At 41.4% G+C, this 15,724-nt stretch overlaps 1 protein-coding gene across 1 annotated transcript in view; it reads right to left on the reverse strand.

The window, feature by feature from the left end:
* Positions 1 to 15,724, reverse strand: part of CYFIP2 (cytoplasmic FMR1 interacting protein 2) — a 65,809-nt gene that overhangs the window by 20,489 nt on the left and 29,596 nt on the right. The window contains exons 13-20 of the mRNA XM_048487971.1: positions 15,247 to 15,400; positions 14,996 to 15,152; positions 14,495 to 14,591; positions 14,324 to 14,400; positions 13,091 to 13,199; positions 9,052 to 9,171; positions 6,401 to 6,600; positions 5,515 to 5,602 (exon numbers count right to left, since the gene is read on the reverse strand). Coding sequence (XP_048343928.1) covers positions 5,515 to 5,602; positions 6,401 to 6,600; positions 9,052 to 9,171; positions 13,091 to 13,199; positions 14,324 to 14,400; positions 14,495 to 14,591; positions 14,996 to 15,152; positions 15,247 to 15,400 — 1,002 coding nt within the window. The remainder of the gene's footprint in view (positions 1 to 5,514; positions 5,603 to 6,400; positions 6,601 to 9,051; positions 9,172 to 13,090; positions 13,200 to 14,323; positions 14,401 to 14,494; positions 14,592 to 14,995; positions 15,153 to 15,246; positions 15,401 to 15,724) is intronic.

The following is a 15,724-nucleotide window of genomic DNA, read 5'->3' on the forward strand; positions in this document are numbered from 1 at the left end:
CAGAAGTTAATATATAGAAAAATAATTGAGGAATTTAAATCTCTCCCCAACTCCTGGATGCTAACACCACAAAATAAAAATGAACTGCAAAAAACTGTGGGGAAAAGAACTGTGAGAGTGTGTGTGTGCATCAAAACACCTGCACTCATAAGAATCAGAAAAGATGGTTACAAACAGCAAATTAATTCATCAAAATTATTTCCAGCATTTGAAAAAAGGAAAAATGGCTATCTTTCAAAAACATAAAGTAATAGAAATATGAAAGGAACCATTTTATTAGGTACCAACATCTTTTGAATTTGTAGAGTTTTAAAATAATTAAAATTTTTAAAATGGCACCTCCACATTAAGTTCCCTCTTTTTTGTTTCACAGTTTCATAGAGGCCAATCATGCACAATGTGCTTGCTGTGAGATGGAGGCGAATGTTCATCGCAGCAAGTTTTCTTGTACAGACCTGTTTCTTCAAGCCCTACTTTCAATTTCCATGCTCTCCACAGAAAGCTAGACCACTTTTAATTTGCTTCACCGCCAGAGCGTGACAGATTTGCTAGTGAGCATAGCTTTGCCCCGGAGATCTTCCTTCCACCAGCCTCCCTTTCTTCCTTGCCCCCCCTCCATGGAACGGAAAAGAAGCTCACTCACACAACACCCACCTCTAATTCTCTTTTGAGATATTGATTTAAAGAGAGCTTGGAAATAACAAGTCTCTGTCCTCTGGTGGCAGCAGAAACACCAGCAGCAGGAAGTGTTGTGTGGAGGGGCTGGTGTTGTGTGGAGGGGATTTCCAGAAAATCAGTACCAAGTATTGGAAAGACACAACTGGAACAAGTGCATTTGCAGGCCAGCTTCTCCAAAATGTCCACTAGGAAAAGAGGGTCTCATGTTCCTTCCAGAGACTTGCTTTATCCACTCTCTGTGCAGTGTGTCATGTGCAAAAACTCATATAAGGGCATGGGATGGCGCCATCTACTGTTAATGTTTTTAAGCTGTTTTTATGCTGTTAATGTTTTATGATTATTCTGTTTTTACAAAGTTTTATTATTGTTGTTCACCGCCCTGACCCCTGAGGAAAAAGGCGAGTCATAAATATAAATAAATAAAACCATCTCCAGCAGCCACTGTACAACTTTCCATACCCAAGAAAAGCCCTCATTTATCTTCAGTGGCTCAAAATGTACCTATGGATGTTGAGAAGCTTTTTGTATTACAGTTCTCCTGTTTATGGCTGAATCCAGTTCTGGTCCAGAAAGTGTCACCAGCCCCACAGGCAACACAATAACACCACAGAGGAAGAACCAAGGGAACAACCAGCTCACCTGAAAAGCCCTGAATAGTGGGCTACAACAGGAGCTGTTGGAATTTGCAACAGCCATTACATGTTCCTTCACAAGCCATACATGTTCCTTCACTGCATTTCTCAGTGCAACAACAGTAATGACCAAAGGGCCATTTAATCACAGCAAAAGGTAAAGTAACTGGGAAACTGAAGCCAGGGAAAGATGTACTCTTTTCCAGCTGTTCATCTCTGTAGTGCTACTTTTATGACCGGAGATGTTTCATGGTAATCATGTGTTGCTGTCATGACAATGTTACGTACTTGTTACTGTTGCACTAATCATATAATAATGACAATGATAGAGATGTTGGTTAAGAAATAAAGGGTTTACTGAATCAAATATATGGGAGAAATATATATATTTACTACTGATTTGCCTAACAAAGAATTGTTTTAAGATGTATCTTCATATTTTCCCTAGGCAAGATTCAATTTTATACAGGATGGAATTCACTAATTCACTTTCTAATACACTGCAATCTAATACATAGAACTTAGTATTAAGGTTTTTCAGACAATGGATGTGGCGTTTTCCCTAGTTGCCCCGGCCCCGCAGGTGGCTGTACCGACCCACCTTCCCTGACCTGGGGGTTGGACTCCCCAGATGATGTTATATTCACTTGGCCCTGAGGGCCAAGGAACAGTCTTGCCCACAGGGCGCCTTGCGTTAGGACACGCCTTGTACTCTCCTCCTGTACCCTGGCCTGGGGTCCCGGTGCTGTTTGTCAGAGCTACCGGCTTGCCTGTCCTCTCTCACTCTCTCTGTTGCCTCACAGAAGAGAGCCCACTGATTGTTCCTTCCCTTCTCTGGCTTCCTTGCCCCACCCTGTTATGCTTCACAGGGGTGGGGTGGGTGTGCAGCCGCTGTAAAGCCCGGGGTTCCCCAGCCTGTCCCCTCATGGCGCTGGGTAGCAGCCACTGGCGTAATGCCCATTGGGCAGGGTGGGCAGCTGCCCAGGGCATCACCTTGTAGGGGGCATCAAAATGCTGGGTTCGTTTTTGGGTATTTTTAGTGGTTTTCCATTTGTGGCCCGCAGGGGGCGCAGTTTTTAGGCTAGCGGCACCACAATTTCAGGGTCTCATCAGGAGACTGTCCTTATGCTACCCCCCAAGTTTGGTGAGGTTTGGTTCTCGGAGTCCAAAGTTATGGACTCCCAAAGGGGGTGCCCCTATCCCCCATTGTTTCCAATGGGAGTTAATAGGAGATGGGGGCTACAGTTTTGAGGGTCCATAACTTTGGCCCCCCTGAACCAAACTGCACCAAACCTGGGGGGGTATCATTAGGGAAGTCTCCTGATAAGACCCTGAAAGTTTTGAGACTGTGCCTTCAGAAATGTGCCCCCCCCCAGCCTGCAACCCCCATTGACAGCAATACAGAAAACTCAATGCAGAACAAAGATTCTTGGGCAAATTTCCCTTTGACAGCCCTGGCAGGGAGGGCATTCTTGGATGTATCAGCACCAAAATTTCAGGGTATCATCTGGAGACTGTCATGATGGCACCCCCAAAGTTAGGTGCAGTTTGCTTCAGGGGGTCCAAAGTTATGGACCCTCAAAAGGGTAGTCCCCATCTCCTTAGCAAAGAATGGGGGATGGGGCACCCCCTTTGAGGGTACATAACTTTGGACCCCCTAAACCAAACTGCACCAAACTTTGGGGGTATTATAAGGACAGTTTCCAGACGATACCCTGAAATTTTGGTGCCAATACATCCAAAAATGCACCCCCTGCAGGCACCAATGTCCTGGTGCAAAGAAAAATTGGTCGTGGTGGAGTAACCGCCCATGGGGGCGGAGGGGGGCATCCAACTCAGGTTTTGCCCAGGGCTACAGTTTGCCCAGGGCTGCCTCGTTACGCCCCTGGTAGCAGCCCCTTCTAAGCTCCTTGCCTCTCTACCCTTCTCTCCCTGTTCCTTCTTCACTACTTCCTTCCCCTGCCAACGCCCTCCCCAGTTCCTGCTGCAGCGGCAGCTCCAGAGGCCTATTTCTCTTCTCCTTTTATCTTGTTCTCTTCAGTCCCAGCTCCTTGGCCCTGCTGCAGCTCATCACTCTCTCTCACAGCCGGTTCAGCTGTGAGAGGCCCCTCCCTGCCAACTCTCACTCTGTTGGCTTTTACTCTGTCGGCTGTTATCCTGCTGTCTCTCCCTTTGCCAGCTCTTGCCCTGCCTGCTGTGCTGAGTCCTGTGCTGAGTCCGGGCGCTGGGGACATGGCCACGCCTGGACAGGAAAATGAAACATAACAAATTGATCAACTTGGATCTTTTGTTAAAGGAGCATTTGTTGGTGGAAGAATATGTGAGTTTTGGAGCTATGCAAAATTTCTGGTTGTGTAAGATTGGAAAGGTTATTAAAGACACATCTATAAAGTCCCTCTGGCCCCCATGTGGGAGTTCTTGCAAACTGCACCATGATATACTATAGTGTGTGTAATGTGGTGTTTGTACACCAACGTTCCACATTACATAAAGAAGAAAAAGAAGAGTTTGGATTTATATCCCCCCTTTCTCTCCTGTAGAAGACTCAAAGGGGCTTACAATCTCCTTTCCCTTCCCCCCTCACAACAAACACCCTGTGAGGTAGGTGGGGCCGAGAGAGCTCCAAAAAGCTGTGACTAGCCCAAGGTCACCAAGCTGGTGTGTGTGGGAGTGCACAGGCTAATCTGAATTCCCCAGATAAGCCTCCACAGCTCAAGCGGCAGCGTGGAGAATCAAACCCGGTTCCTCCAGATTAGAATGCACCTGCTCTTAACCACTACACAACTGCTTCTCCTAAAGAAAGAAGGAAAGTACCATGGCTCACTAATACAACACAGGCTTTGCAAATAGAAAATTCCAGATTCAGCTCCTGGCATCTCCAATTAAAAGGGTTTCAGGAAACAGGTGGTAAATCTATTTTGCTCTGTTTAAACCTTAAAGAGTCAATAACTAATCAGGGTAGACTAGGATAAAGTAAATTGACCAATAGTCTGACTTAGTAGTAAGTAGATTCAAATGTTACTATGAATCAGGCAGTGACAAATCCCCCTCTGGAGGTGACATGGGCTTACAATAGGGAATTTGTCCTCCAGCAGAGGGGTAAATCCGCCGACTCCTGGCTGCTGGACCCAGCGGCTTTGGCGTGGTGGGGGTATTCCAGGGGTGAGGCTGACCATAGTTGGCCTCCACAGCCTGCTTGGCCCCCATGCACCGGCGGATTCCCCAGCAGAGATATGCCAAGATTTTTGTGGCATATCTCTATTCTCACCTATAAAGGATTCAAAAGGTGAGGGTTTCTATTACATTTTCAGGCTTTCCGTGCTGTGGGAAAGCCCTTTGGAGTGAGTGGAGTTGCACCAAAGCGGTGCTATCCCCACCCAGCTCTGAACTGAGTTGTAAATACCTGTGCAAGAAGGCCTGGGAGAAGCAGAAGATTATTACAGTAAATGTTATATATTATACATTTTCAAATGGTACCATCATAGCTGGACTAATCCATAGATCATATCTACTCTCACTAACATACAGAATAATTTCATATCAAGATACCTCTTTTTACTCTCTGAAAACAATAAAATGGACAACCTATCAAACATCTATAAACTCTGATATTTTGTCTGGCACTAAATGATGAGAATATCCAACCACCTATTTGTTTCAACAGCTGCCTAAATAAATTCTTATGCACATCTTAAAAATATATTATAAAACGTTTCACAAAACCTCATTTAAAGGGGAAAAAGTTCAGTACTTTCTCTTTGGGCTGCAAGGGGAAGTATGGAGAACTCAAACAATTTCATTTTGAAGTGATCAAGGAAGTTAGCAAAGTACAGCATTATCAGCTACCATGCCCTGAGTGATCAGTATATTCAGCACTGCCATGTGAATATAAATTAGGCAGCATTTTATATTACAACTCAAATAGAACTAAACATAAAAATATTTAGTTCTAGTTTTTGTAGTCAGAAATTAACTTATTTTCTTCCCTGGCCTATCCAGAATAGAATTCAGTGAATTTAGAAAGAATATTTGTTTGTTTGGTAATATCATATCACTTGGTAAAAACACTCCCACCCCCGCCAATTCTAACAACAGATATTTTCCCCCAGGTGTGTATGATGCATAATTTCATCATACAGTCTAACTTCTTTAAACAGTATCTTCCAAACTAGGTGCCGAATTGCAAGTATGTTTCTCAACTCACCTTAGATCCATAAAGGTAGTATGGTTGGACATTGGCAGGTTTGTCTCTCTGCGGTTCTTGTGTAAATGGAATTGCCGTCCGGACAAACCTGGAGTGTGCAAAAATGGAAACAAAAAAGATTCATAAATTTCAATAAAAACCCTAAAGTCCATTCTAAATCAAAGCGAAGGCCAAATCCCTTTTCCTTTAAAATTACTTAGTTTACTAACATTTCTGTTCTAAAACACTATTTTTATTGTTTACAGCCACAATGTTTGATGAATAATAAAATGTTTTACTGGCCCAAAATCAATATTTATAACTTTTAACACCAGCTATTATTTGTAACTGCATGCATTTTAAAAGTGTGTTAAATAAAAGTTCATTATTTATTCACAACAGGAACAGTCTTAGACAAATCTACTCAGATATAAATTCCATTTTATTTAAAAGGGTTTACACCCAAAAAAGTGTTCTTAGGATCGCAGTCAATGTCTTCAGTAAGCATAACAATGCTACAATGGAGAAACTTATTATAATGACTGACGTTCATGCCTATGACCAATTCTATCACAACTATACATAAAAATTAAGTACCCTTTAAAAAGCCTCCAAAAACTAATTTGGTGTGTAAAACTTCTCCCTCCCCAGTCCCCCTGCCACTTTCCAACCTTGAGCAACTACTTTTGAGACTTTTAAAAAAATCTAAAATTGCATCTGCACAGATCCTGACTAATTGAAGATATATGCCTGATATATTAAAAATACAACACTATGAAATTAGTCATGTAATTCATCCAAGTTTCATTTGGTTAGAACACTAAGAATAAGAACATAAGAATATGCAGATGTAGCATTGGTGAGCTATATCAAGCATTCAAATCAGACAATGGTGTTTCTTTTTTACCTATTAGTAGATCCATTGTAGCAGTAATTAGGTAAAAAGTCAAAGTTTAGTTCCCAGAAGACATGCAGGGTGATGCGCCCATATGGAGCAGAGACATTGTGATTGGCTTCCCGGAACATGGCATCAAAACTATCCAAGGTCATGTGCTTGCACAGCAGTCTATGTGTCAGGCGATTTATCTCCAAAAGCCACTCAAGCTCCTGCTCCCAGAGAAAGCAGTATTAAGAAGACATTGTGTGTTAGCAAGATCACAGCAAGATCATATCAGCAAGGAGACAAAATCTAGGGCAGTTTGCATCTACATATCCCTTTTGCTCTATTGTCAAGGAAAATGGCTTATGAACTGGAAGGGGAGTCTATCATTTTTTTATATCAGGAAAGAGTGAAAATAAATATTTCCATAATGTCATTTTTTTACATCAAAATATTAGCAAGGTGGAAAATAGTACTCTACACTGCTTGACTCTGGACATTTCTTTAAGCAGCTGTTGACTGAAAACACAAAGGGTAACAGCTCCACAATCAACATCTAATTTGAAGAGATACAAGATAAAAAGATAAAAACTACACATTTTATTTAATAAATATTCCTGGCACTAATGTTTCTCTTCCACTTGTATCTTCATAATGTCACCAAAGTATGATAGCCTCAGTTTGGTCATTTTAGCTTCTAGGGAGAATTCAGGCTCAATTTGAACTTAGAACCCCTTTTTGACGGTCCATGGTATCTGTAAAACATTTGTCCAACACCACTTCTCAAATAAACCTCTTTTCTTCCTATAAGCTTTTTTCATTGTCCAACATTCACACTCATACACAGATATGGGAGACAATATAGCATGAGGAATCTTGATCTTGGTCACCAGCAACCCATCTTAATACTTCAGAATCTTTTCTAGTTCCTTAAGAACATAAGAACATAAGAACAAGCCAGCTGGATCAGACCAGAGTCCATTTAGTCCAGCTCTCTGCTACTCGCAGTGGCCCACCAGGTGCCTTTGGGAGTTCACATGTAGGATGTGAAAGCAATGGCCTTCTGCGGCTGTTGCTCCCGAGCACCTGGACTGTTAAGGCATTTGCAATCTCAGATCAAAGAGGATCAAGATTGGTAGCCATAAATTGACTTCTCCTCCATAAATCTGTCCAAGCCCCTTTTAAAGCTATCCAGGTTAGTGGCCATCACCACCTCCTGTGGCAGCATATTCCACCTTCACCTTCATATATACACCTTCATAGCTGCCCTTCCCAGCATATTCCACCTTCACCTTCATATATACACCTTCATAGCTGCCCTTCCCAGTCTCTCTTTGGTTGATGATGGAATAGAAAATTTTCAACAATTTCAATTTCTTCACAGTCAAACTTAAAGCTGTGAAAATTTCCAGAAGTCATTACTTTTGTCGTCTTGTTGTTCAGAAGTAATCCTGTTTTGGCACCTTTGCTTTAACCTTCATCAGGAGTTGTTTCAAGTTTTCATTATTTTCTGTTAGCAATGTGGTGTCATCTGCATATCTCAAAATATTAATGTTCCTTCCAGCAATTTTCACTCCACCTTCATCTAAATATAATCCAGCCTTCCTTATGATTGTTTTGCATATAGATTGAAGAGATAGTGAGATAAAATACATTCTTGCCGACACCTTTGCCAACTGGAAACCATTCTGTTTCTCCATATTCTGTCCTAACAGTAGCATCTACCCAGAATATAGGTTGCACATCAAAACAATCAGATGCACACCTGTTTCATTTAAGACCAACCACAGCTTTTCACGATCCACACAGTCAAAAGCTTTGCTTCAATCCAAGAATCTCTAACCTCTGGGCCATGATGCCCACCAACATCTTTCCTGGTGCCTGTCAAGAGTTTTTAGAAAGTGAGTGGGCCACTGGGCCTTTAGTCCAGCAAGGCTTCTGATGGGCTATGCAGATTTTTTAAATCATTGCTTCATCAACAGCTGACACCACAACACAAGAATCTTCCCAACATGACTGGTTCCTTCTCCTCCTGTGGCTGCCATTTTGTGGCTGTACCCACCCTGCTGGTACAGAATTCCAAAGGTTCCCACAGGCTCAAAAAGAGTAGCATCTCTGTTGTAATCTATGAAATACACGCTGACTTTCTTCTGAAATTATCTTGTCTGCTCCAGTAAACAACATAAATTTGCAATATTACCATTAGTACATCTTTTCTGAATTCTGAACACCTGGCACTTCTCGTTCCTTATTATTATTATTATTGTATATGGGGTGTATGTGTGTGGGGGTGGGATGGGTGATAGTAGCTTGTCTAAGACAACCAAATGAGTTCATGTCAATGCCAAGATTTGGGGGCTTCTGAACTGCAGACTTACTTTTCATGTCAGTCTCTTACAGTGTAATCCTAATTAGGGTTATACCTTTCTAAGTGCATTGAAGCCAGTGGATTTTAAATTGTGTAACCTGTTTAGGATTGTACTGTCATTCACTATGCTAGAATGGCTCTGAAGTGCAATGATTTTGTGACTGAACTATCTGGAAACTTTCCTAACATATTAAATAATAATTTCTGCCTACTCCTTGCAAGCAAGAGAGTAAAAACATAGATAGTTAGAGATACGGTATCCAATAAACTGGGAGTAGTTCTGTTCATATAATATCCCTCCTTTGCTTACCACAATGGATGTCAGGTCCTCACTCTCAAAACGACTAATGGCCTGGTCTAGCGATTTGTACATTGCAGCTGAGATTCGCTGGGTGATGAGCCTGTTAAGGTCAATCGACCTGCCTAGAAGCTACAGAAAAAGAAAAACACAGGCAGCAAATGAAAACAGAATTTGAGGGTTTTTAAAGTCTAGTTTGGATCCCAAATTATTAATTGGGCCTACTTTTACTGAAGAAAAAAAGGGATAACATTTTCAGAATACTTTAGGGAATAAATGGGCCTCTGTTATGCTAAATTCTCATGACTTAGTTATTTACATGCATCAGTTGCCTATATTTTAAAGTGGGCCTATGGTGTATTTTTCTAATCTATAGGCATACAAGCACTCCAATGTACACAAAGAATGTCCATCCATATTGGCTCTGATGCACACAAAGAATGCCCATCCACATCCATACAGGCCCATCCACATTAATTTCAACGGAAAGTCAGTTCCACTTACAGTATTCCATTTCTTAACAGGAACTGTAAGTTCATTCTGCTAATGTCTGTGTTTTTATTAGAGAAACAGGAAACGGACTACATTGGATGTACTGGAGAATTTCCACAGATGAAATGATTTCCATTTGCAGAGTAAGACACTCTTGTCCTTGCCCCTCAAAGACTGCTCTCCTGGCAAATTCATTTTATGAACCAAACTTTTTCCTTATGTGTGGTCCACCCTGCACACAGGGTCAAAGGTTAAACAATTTGCTGATGTGGTTAACTGAGACGGGCTTCTGGAAATTATAAACTCTCTTTCACATGTCAATCAATTTGTTTATTAAAGTCCTAGACCAGAAGTTATCAGGTATAAAATATAAAATCCACATTGTACATTTCCAGGCTAAAAATACAAAATAAAATTGAAGTAACAAGGTTTCTAATAGCCGATTATTTAAAACCTTAATGCGAATTCAAATTGAAAGCTGGAATAATCTTTGAACAAGGGGTACAATTAGTAATCCAGACTCCAGACTCTTATTGCCCTATTTGTCCACGCCTCTTGACAATATAAGCAGTGAATTTTGCCGCCACTCTTGTGATATTAGGGTTAGCGTCTTCTAGTAAACTTTTCATGGCGCATTCCTCAGAGTCAAGAAATATTTTCATTGGGAGAGAAATAAACAATTTTGCCCTCATTTCTTTATGAAGGGGACATCATAAAAATATGTATCAGGGTCTCTATTTCCCCCATCTCACATGGACACAACCTATCGATGTACGGAATTTTCTTATATCTGCCCTCTAGCATTGCTGAGGGCAGGGCATCACATCTAGCAAGTGTGAAAGCCCTCCTAAGTGATTGGATGTCCAGATCATATAGATAGCATGGTTAACAAGGGAGGTTGAGGAAATTATTAGGAAAAAAAAGATGTCTTTTAGAAAATGGAAGTCCAACTTAACTGATGAAGAATACCAGAGAGAACACAAATGGTGGCAAAAGAGAAGCAAGTTAGCTGTAAGGGAGGCAAAAAAGGATTATGAGGAACGCATGGCTGCGAACATCAAGACCAGCAACAAACAGTTCTTCAAGTACATCAAAAGCAGGAAGCCAGCTAGGGAAGCGGTAGGCCCGTTAGATGATGAAGGAACAAAAGGTGTGCTAAAAGATGACAGGGAGATTGTAGAGAAGCTGAATGAATTCTTTGCATCTGTCTTCACCCAAGAGGAGGTGAGGAAAATTCCTGCACCTGAACCAAGCTTCTTAGGAGGTGAATCTGAGGAACTAGCGAAGATAGTGGTAGACAAGGAAGAAGTTCTGGCAGCCATTGATAAACTAAATGCTACCAAATCCCCTGGCCCAGAATGCATTCACCCAAGAGTTCTTAAAGAGCTCAAGCATGAAATTGCTGATGTTCTCACATTAATATGCAATTTATCCCTAAAATCTGCCTCCATCCCTGAAGACTGGAAGATGGCCAATGTCACACCAATCTTTAAGAAAAGGTCTAGGGGGGGCCCAGGAAATTACAGGCCAGTCAGTTTGACATCTGTTCCTGGTAAATTAGTAGAATCTATCATTAAAGATAAAATTTTTAAACATGTACTATAGCAAGACTTCCCGAGGAAGAGTCGGCATGGCTATTCTATAGGCAAGTCCTAACTTACAAACTCTACTAGAGTCCTTTGAGGGTGTAAAACAGACATGTTGGGATAAGGGGGGGAAACCAGTGGACATTGGTTCTACTTGGATTTCCAAAGGCTTTTTGACAAAGTTCCTCACTCAGAGACTCAAGTTGAGATGGAACTCAGCAAATGAAGGAATAAGAGGGGAAGTCCTCCTATGGATTAAAAACTGGTTAAGCGAACAGGAAACAAAAAGGGGTGGGTATAAATGGGAAGTTCTCACAATGGAGAGATGTCGGGAGTGGTGTCCCCAAGAACTGGGTGACATTGGGACCAGTGCTCTTTAACTTATTCCATAAAACGCACCTGGAAGTAGGGGTGGGTAGTGTGGTGGCCAAGTTTGCAGATGATAACAAATTATGTAGGGTGGTGAGAACCACAAAGGATTGCGAAGAGCTCCAAGCGGACCTTTGATAAATTAGGTGAGTGGGCTAAGAAATGGCAAAATGCAGTTCAATGTAGCAAAAAATGTAAAGTGATGCACATAGGGGCAAAAAATCCAAACTTCACATAACACGCCATGCAAGGGTCAGTGCTTATCAGTCACAAGACCAGGAAAGGATTTGGGCCTCTTTAGTTGATAGTTCCATGGGAATGTCAACTCAATGCATGGGCAGCTGGGAAAAAAGGCAAACTCCTATGCTGGGGATAATTAGGAAAGGAGTTGATAATAAAACTGCAAGGGATTGTCACATGCCCTTATATAATGCCGTGGTGCAATTTTCACACTTGGAGTACTGTGTTCAGTCTCTGGTCACCATGCATCTCCAAAAAAGGATATCAAAGAGATAGAAAAGTGCAGAGAAGGGCAACGAGGATGATTGAAGGATTGGAGCACCTTCCTTATGAGGAGAGGCTGCAGCGTTTGGGACTCTTTAGTTTGGAGAAGAGAGGTCTGATGGGGGATATGATTGAAGTCTATAAAATTATGCATGGGGTAGAAAATGTTGACAGAGAGAAATTTTCTCTCTTTCTCACAATACTAGAACCAGGGGGCATTCATTGAAAATGCTGGGGGGAAGAATTAGGACTAATAAAAGGAAACACTTCTTCATGCAACGTGTGATTGGTGTTTGGAATATGCTGCCACAGGAGGTGGTGATGGCCACTAACCTGGACAGCTTTAAAAAGGGCTTGGACAGATTTATGGAGGAGAAGTCGATCTATGGCTACCAATCTTGATCCTCTTTGATCTCAAATTGCAATTGCCTTAGTAGACCAGGTGCTCGGGAGCAGCAGCAGCAGAAGGCCATTGCTTTCACATCCTGCATGTGAGCTCCCAAAGGCACCTGGTGGGCCACTGCAAGTAGCAGAATGCTGGACTAGATGGACTCTGGTCTGATCCAGCAGGCTAGTTCTTATGTTCTTATAGGGGGAGGGACTCAAATATATTTACTGAATGGTTTAAGATCAAAGTTAGGGGATGCTGTTATATCTTGCTGGCAAGCCAAATCTTGGACTCTCTGCTTGACTGTGGTCTTAGCTGAAGATAATTCTTGTATGAAGAGTGTACTAGGTGATATACCTCTCTTTTGCAGGCCTTCCCTAACCTCACACATCCATCTAGGTTGAAAAGAGTCTTGTACTATTAGAGGCCAGAGTCCTCTACAGTTTGAATAGACTTTAAGCCATTGATAAGCTGATAATAAGAAAATTCTGTCAACAACTTTCATTTGTCCCATCTCTAGTCTTAAAAAGGTGTTCGGTACACCTGGAGGAACCTGTAGAATAGCTCTCAAAAATTTGCTTCCAAGCTCTCTTGCACATATATTGTTGCATTCTTAACCCACAAACATCTGCATGTAAAGGGAATGTGTGAACTGACCAAGTGGCATGCCATATAAAGATTGAGTACCATATTGAAATTAGCAAAGCTGTACCTGGACATGTCTTTGTTTGAGCAATGTCTCATAACGGTTGGATGGTGGATAAGGGATGATCACTCCATAATTTTTACATTCAGCCCGGAACCTTTTATCAAGTAAGACACTGCAATTGGAAAACATTATTACTGAAATGCCTTGTGATGATTAAGATCCACATTTGTATAATAAGATACCATTTGAATATGTTTCTGCTTTCTATCCCTTGTATTTCAGCCTATTGTCAAATATGCTATAAGAGTATGTTGAATAGAAATAATGGGAAATAAAAATGAGTTATAGAAATTCATCAAAGGTAGGTACTGCTTCATTCATTATGCAGATTTAGTGCACAAAAAATACCATGGTTTACTCTAAATACAGTATCTGGCTTTTTCCTGATAAAGAAGTTTGGTTTTTCTGGAACAAGGTTAAGGTTTTTTTTCTTGCAAAGAAGATTGAGTTTATGCTGCACAATTTACCCAAATGATTATATTTGGTACTTAAAAAGACAACTGCCAGGCAATAGTTGGTGTTAGTTCTAACCAATGGGCAGAATCCAGAATAAATTTTCTACTAACAGAAGGGGAGGGGTAATTTCCACACATTCTTCCTGCTGTAATCCTCTGATTTGCTATTCATGCTGTTGCTGTTGGTTTCCTGTCTGCCAGGAGCAGCATTTCAAGGAATTCATAGGGTTGCAGTGGGACGGAAGGTGGGGGGGGGGGGGTGTAGACAAAAGCGATTTTCATGAATTCAGTTTGGATCCAACCTAATGCACACTAAGCCAAGCTTCAAAATAAATTGTGCCACTCCTTTATAGATTTTCCCCAAATCATGGAGGATACCTGGGAAACTCTTCCAATTCTGTCTGAGACTCCCCGCTCCAGATACCAACTGTCATTGCTGAGGTCACCAGAGGAAGAGGAGGTGGCTCAGGGAATATTTTATTGTAATCTGAATTTTAAAAATTCCTATGAATCACTTTGAGAACTCATTTGGCTGGAAACTGAGGGTAGAGAAACCATAATCTGCAATGTTATTATTCTGGGGAATTATCTCCCTCTCCTGTGGATGACTGCAGTCATTTCTGAACCTGTGCTATCCTCTCGTCTTCCCTCCCCCCCTCCCCGCCCCTTCTTCTTTTAGTTCTTTCTACTTGCTGTGGTCTGATTACATGTATGAGACAGGCAAGGTAACAAATGTCTCTTTATAAAACTAAGACAATAGAAATCAACAGAAGCCTCATACCTGCCAGCCATTGCTTTATAGTAAGCAAAGATCTGATCTGCCAGTTTGTACACAAACTGATCAAAACACAAGTTCACCTGATAGAACAAACATGAAAAAACAGACTTTAGAACAAATATGCAGGTGAATACAGTTGATAAAGTTAAAACAAAATAAACACACAAAACTCACTTCAGCCTCAATTTCATCATAGAGAAACTGCTTCTTAAACTTGGTCAAAGCATAATATGCACTATCATTGTAGAGGTCCAGTGGATAGAGAACATACCTGCAATTAGAGTAACAGGAAACTTCACTTCAAACATCACTGACAGCTCAACATTCCCAGGAGCTCTTTTGTGTGGGGGATGGGGGTGAGAGTCCAGTTAGGCCAAGGTCACCCCACTAGGGGTGTTAAGTGTCTATTCCAGTACCATTTCCCCTATGACTATTTCCCCGTGACAGGGAAAACTTATGAACTGCCATGAAAAGTCAATCTTAAGGCTTGCTAGTGATAGCTAGTTGGACCGTCTGCCTCAAATGAAAATCTGCCATTAAGGGGTTAGTACTTTGGATTGGTCACATTTCCTCTGATATGCTAGAAGTTTGACTGCAAGTAAAACCAAATCCCTGCAATTCTCATGCTACTCATGCTCATTCATTTCATATTTTTTGTAATCTTTGAGTTCTTACTCCATCATGGAAGGCTCTTTGGTTTCCAAGATGTGATCTGTTAGAATCCAAGGCATAGACATCTCAATGGGAAACTGAATTCGACGGCCCATCGTCAATTCCAGAAAAAATTCTCGGAACCAAAGCTGCGATAAGTCACAGCACTGTTGAAGAGCTTCTGAAAATGTAAAATACATCCCTATCATCAGAAGGGAGAAAGACTCACTGCTTATCAGAATAACATACTATATTACCCCATCACTGCTACTTACCACTAATATTAAGAAGATGAGTAAAAAAAAAGGATTGCTTGTGGAACTCTTCAATGGCCAGAACTATTGGTCCATCCAGACTGCTCCTGAGAGTTTTCTTTGACCCACTCTTGTCTGCAATGAGGGACTCCAGCATGGTTCTTACCATATAAAGCTGTAAGATGAACATTTTTCTCATTATGTTTCAAAAAGAAGCACCTTTTAAAGATCATGGCTAATGTATGTCAGAGTGTAATTTGTATCTGTAATTTGATTTCTGTAATTTGCATCTGTAATTTGATTTCACACACCTACGAGTGGGGGATATGCAAAGACTTGAGGGCCATCCCATTTACCCTGTATCCCTTCCCCACATTATTTTGCTTCCCTGCTCCTGGAAGCCCCCATATCCTCTCCCCTTTCCCTGCTCGCCACCTACCACTAAACACATATTTTATCTATGGAAGCTGGCATTTTCAAAAGCGCCACTGTGGGGGGA

The sequence above is a fragment of the Sphaerodactylus townsendi genome, linkage group LG03 (assembly GCF_021028975.2).
Source record: "Sphaerodactylus townsendi isolate TG3544 linkage group LG03, MPM_Stown_v2.3, whole genome shotgun sequence".
NCBI classification, from domain to species: Eukaryota; Metazoa; Chordata; class Lepidosauria; order Squamata; family Sphaerodactylidae; genus Sphaerodactylus; species Sphaerodactylus townsendi.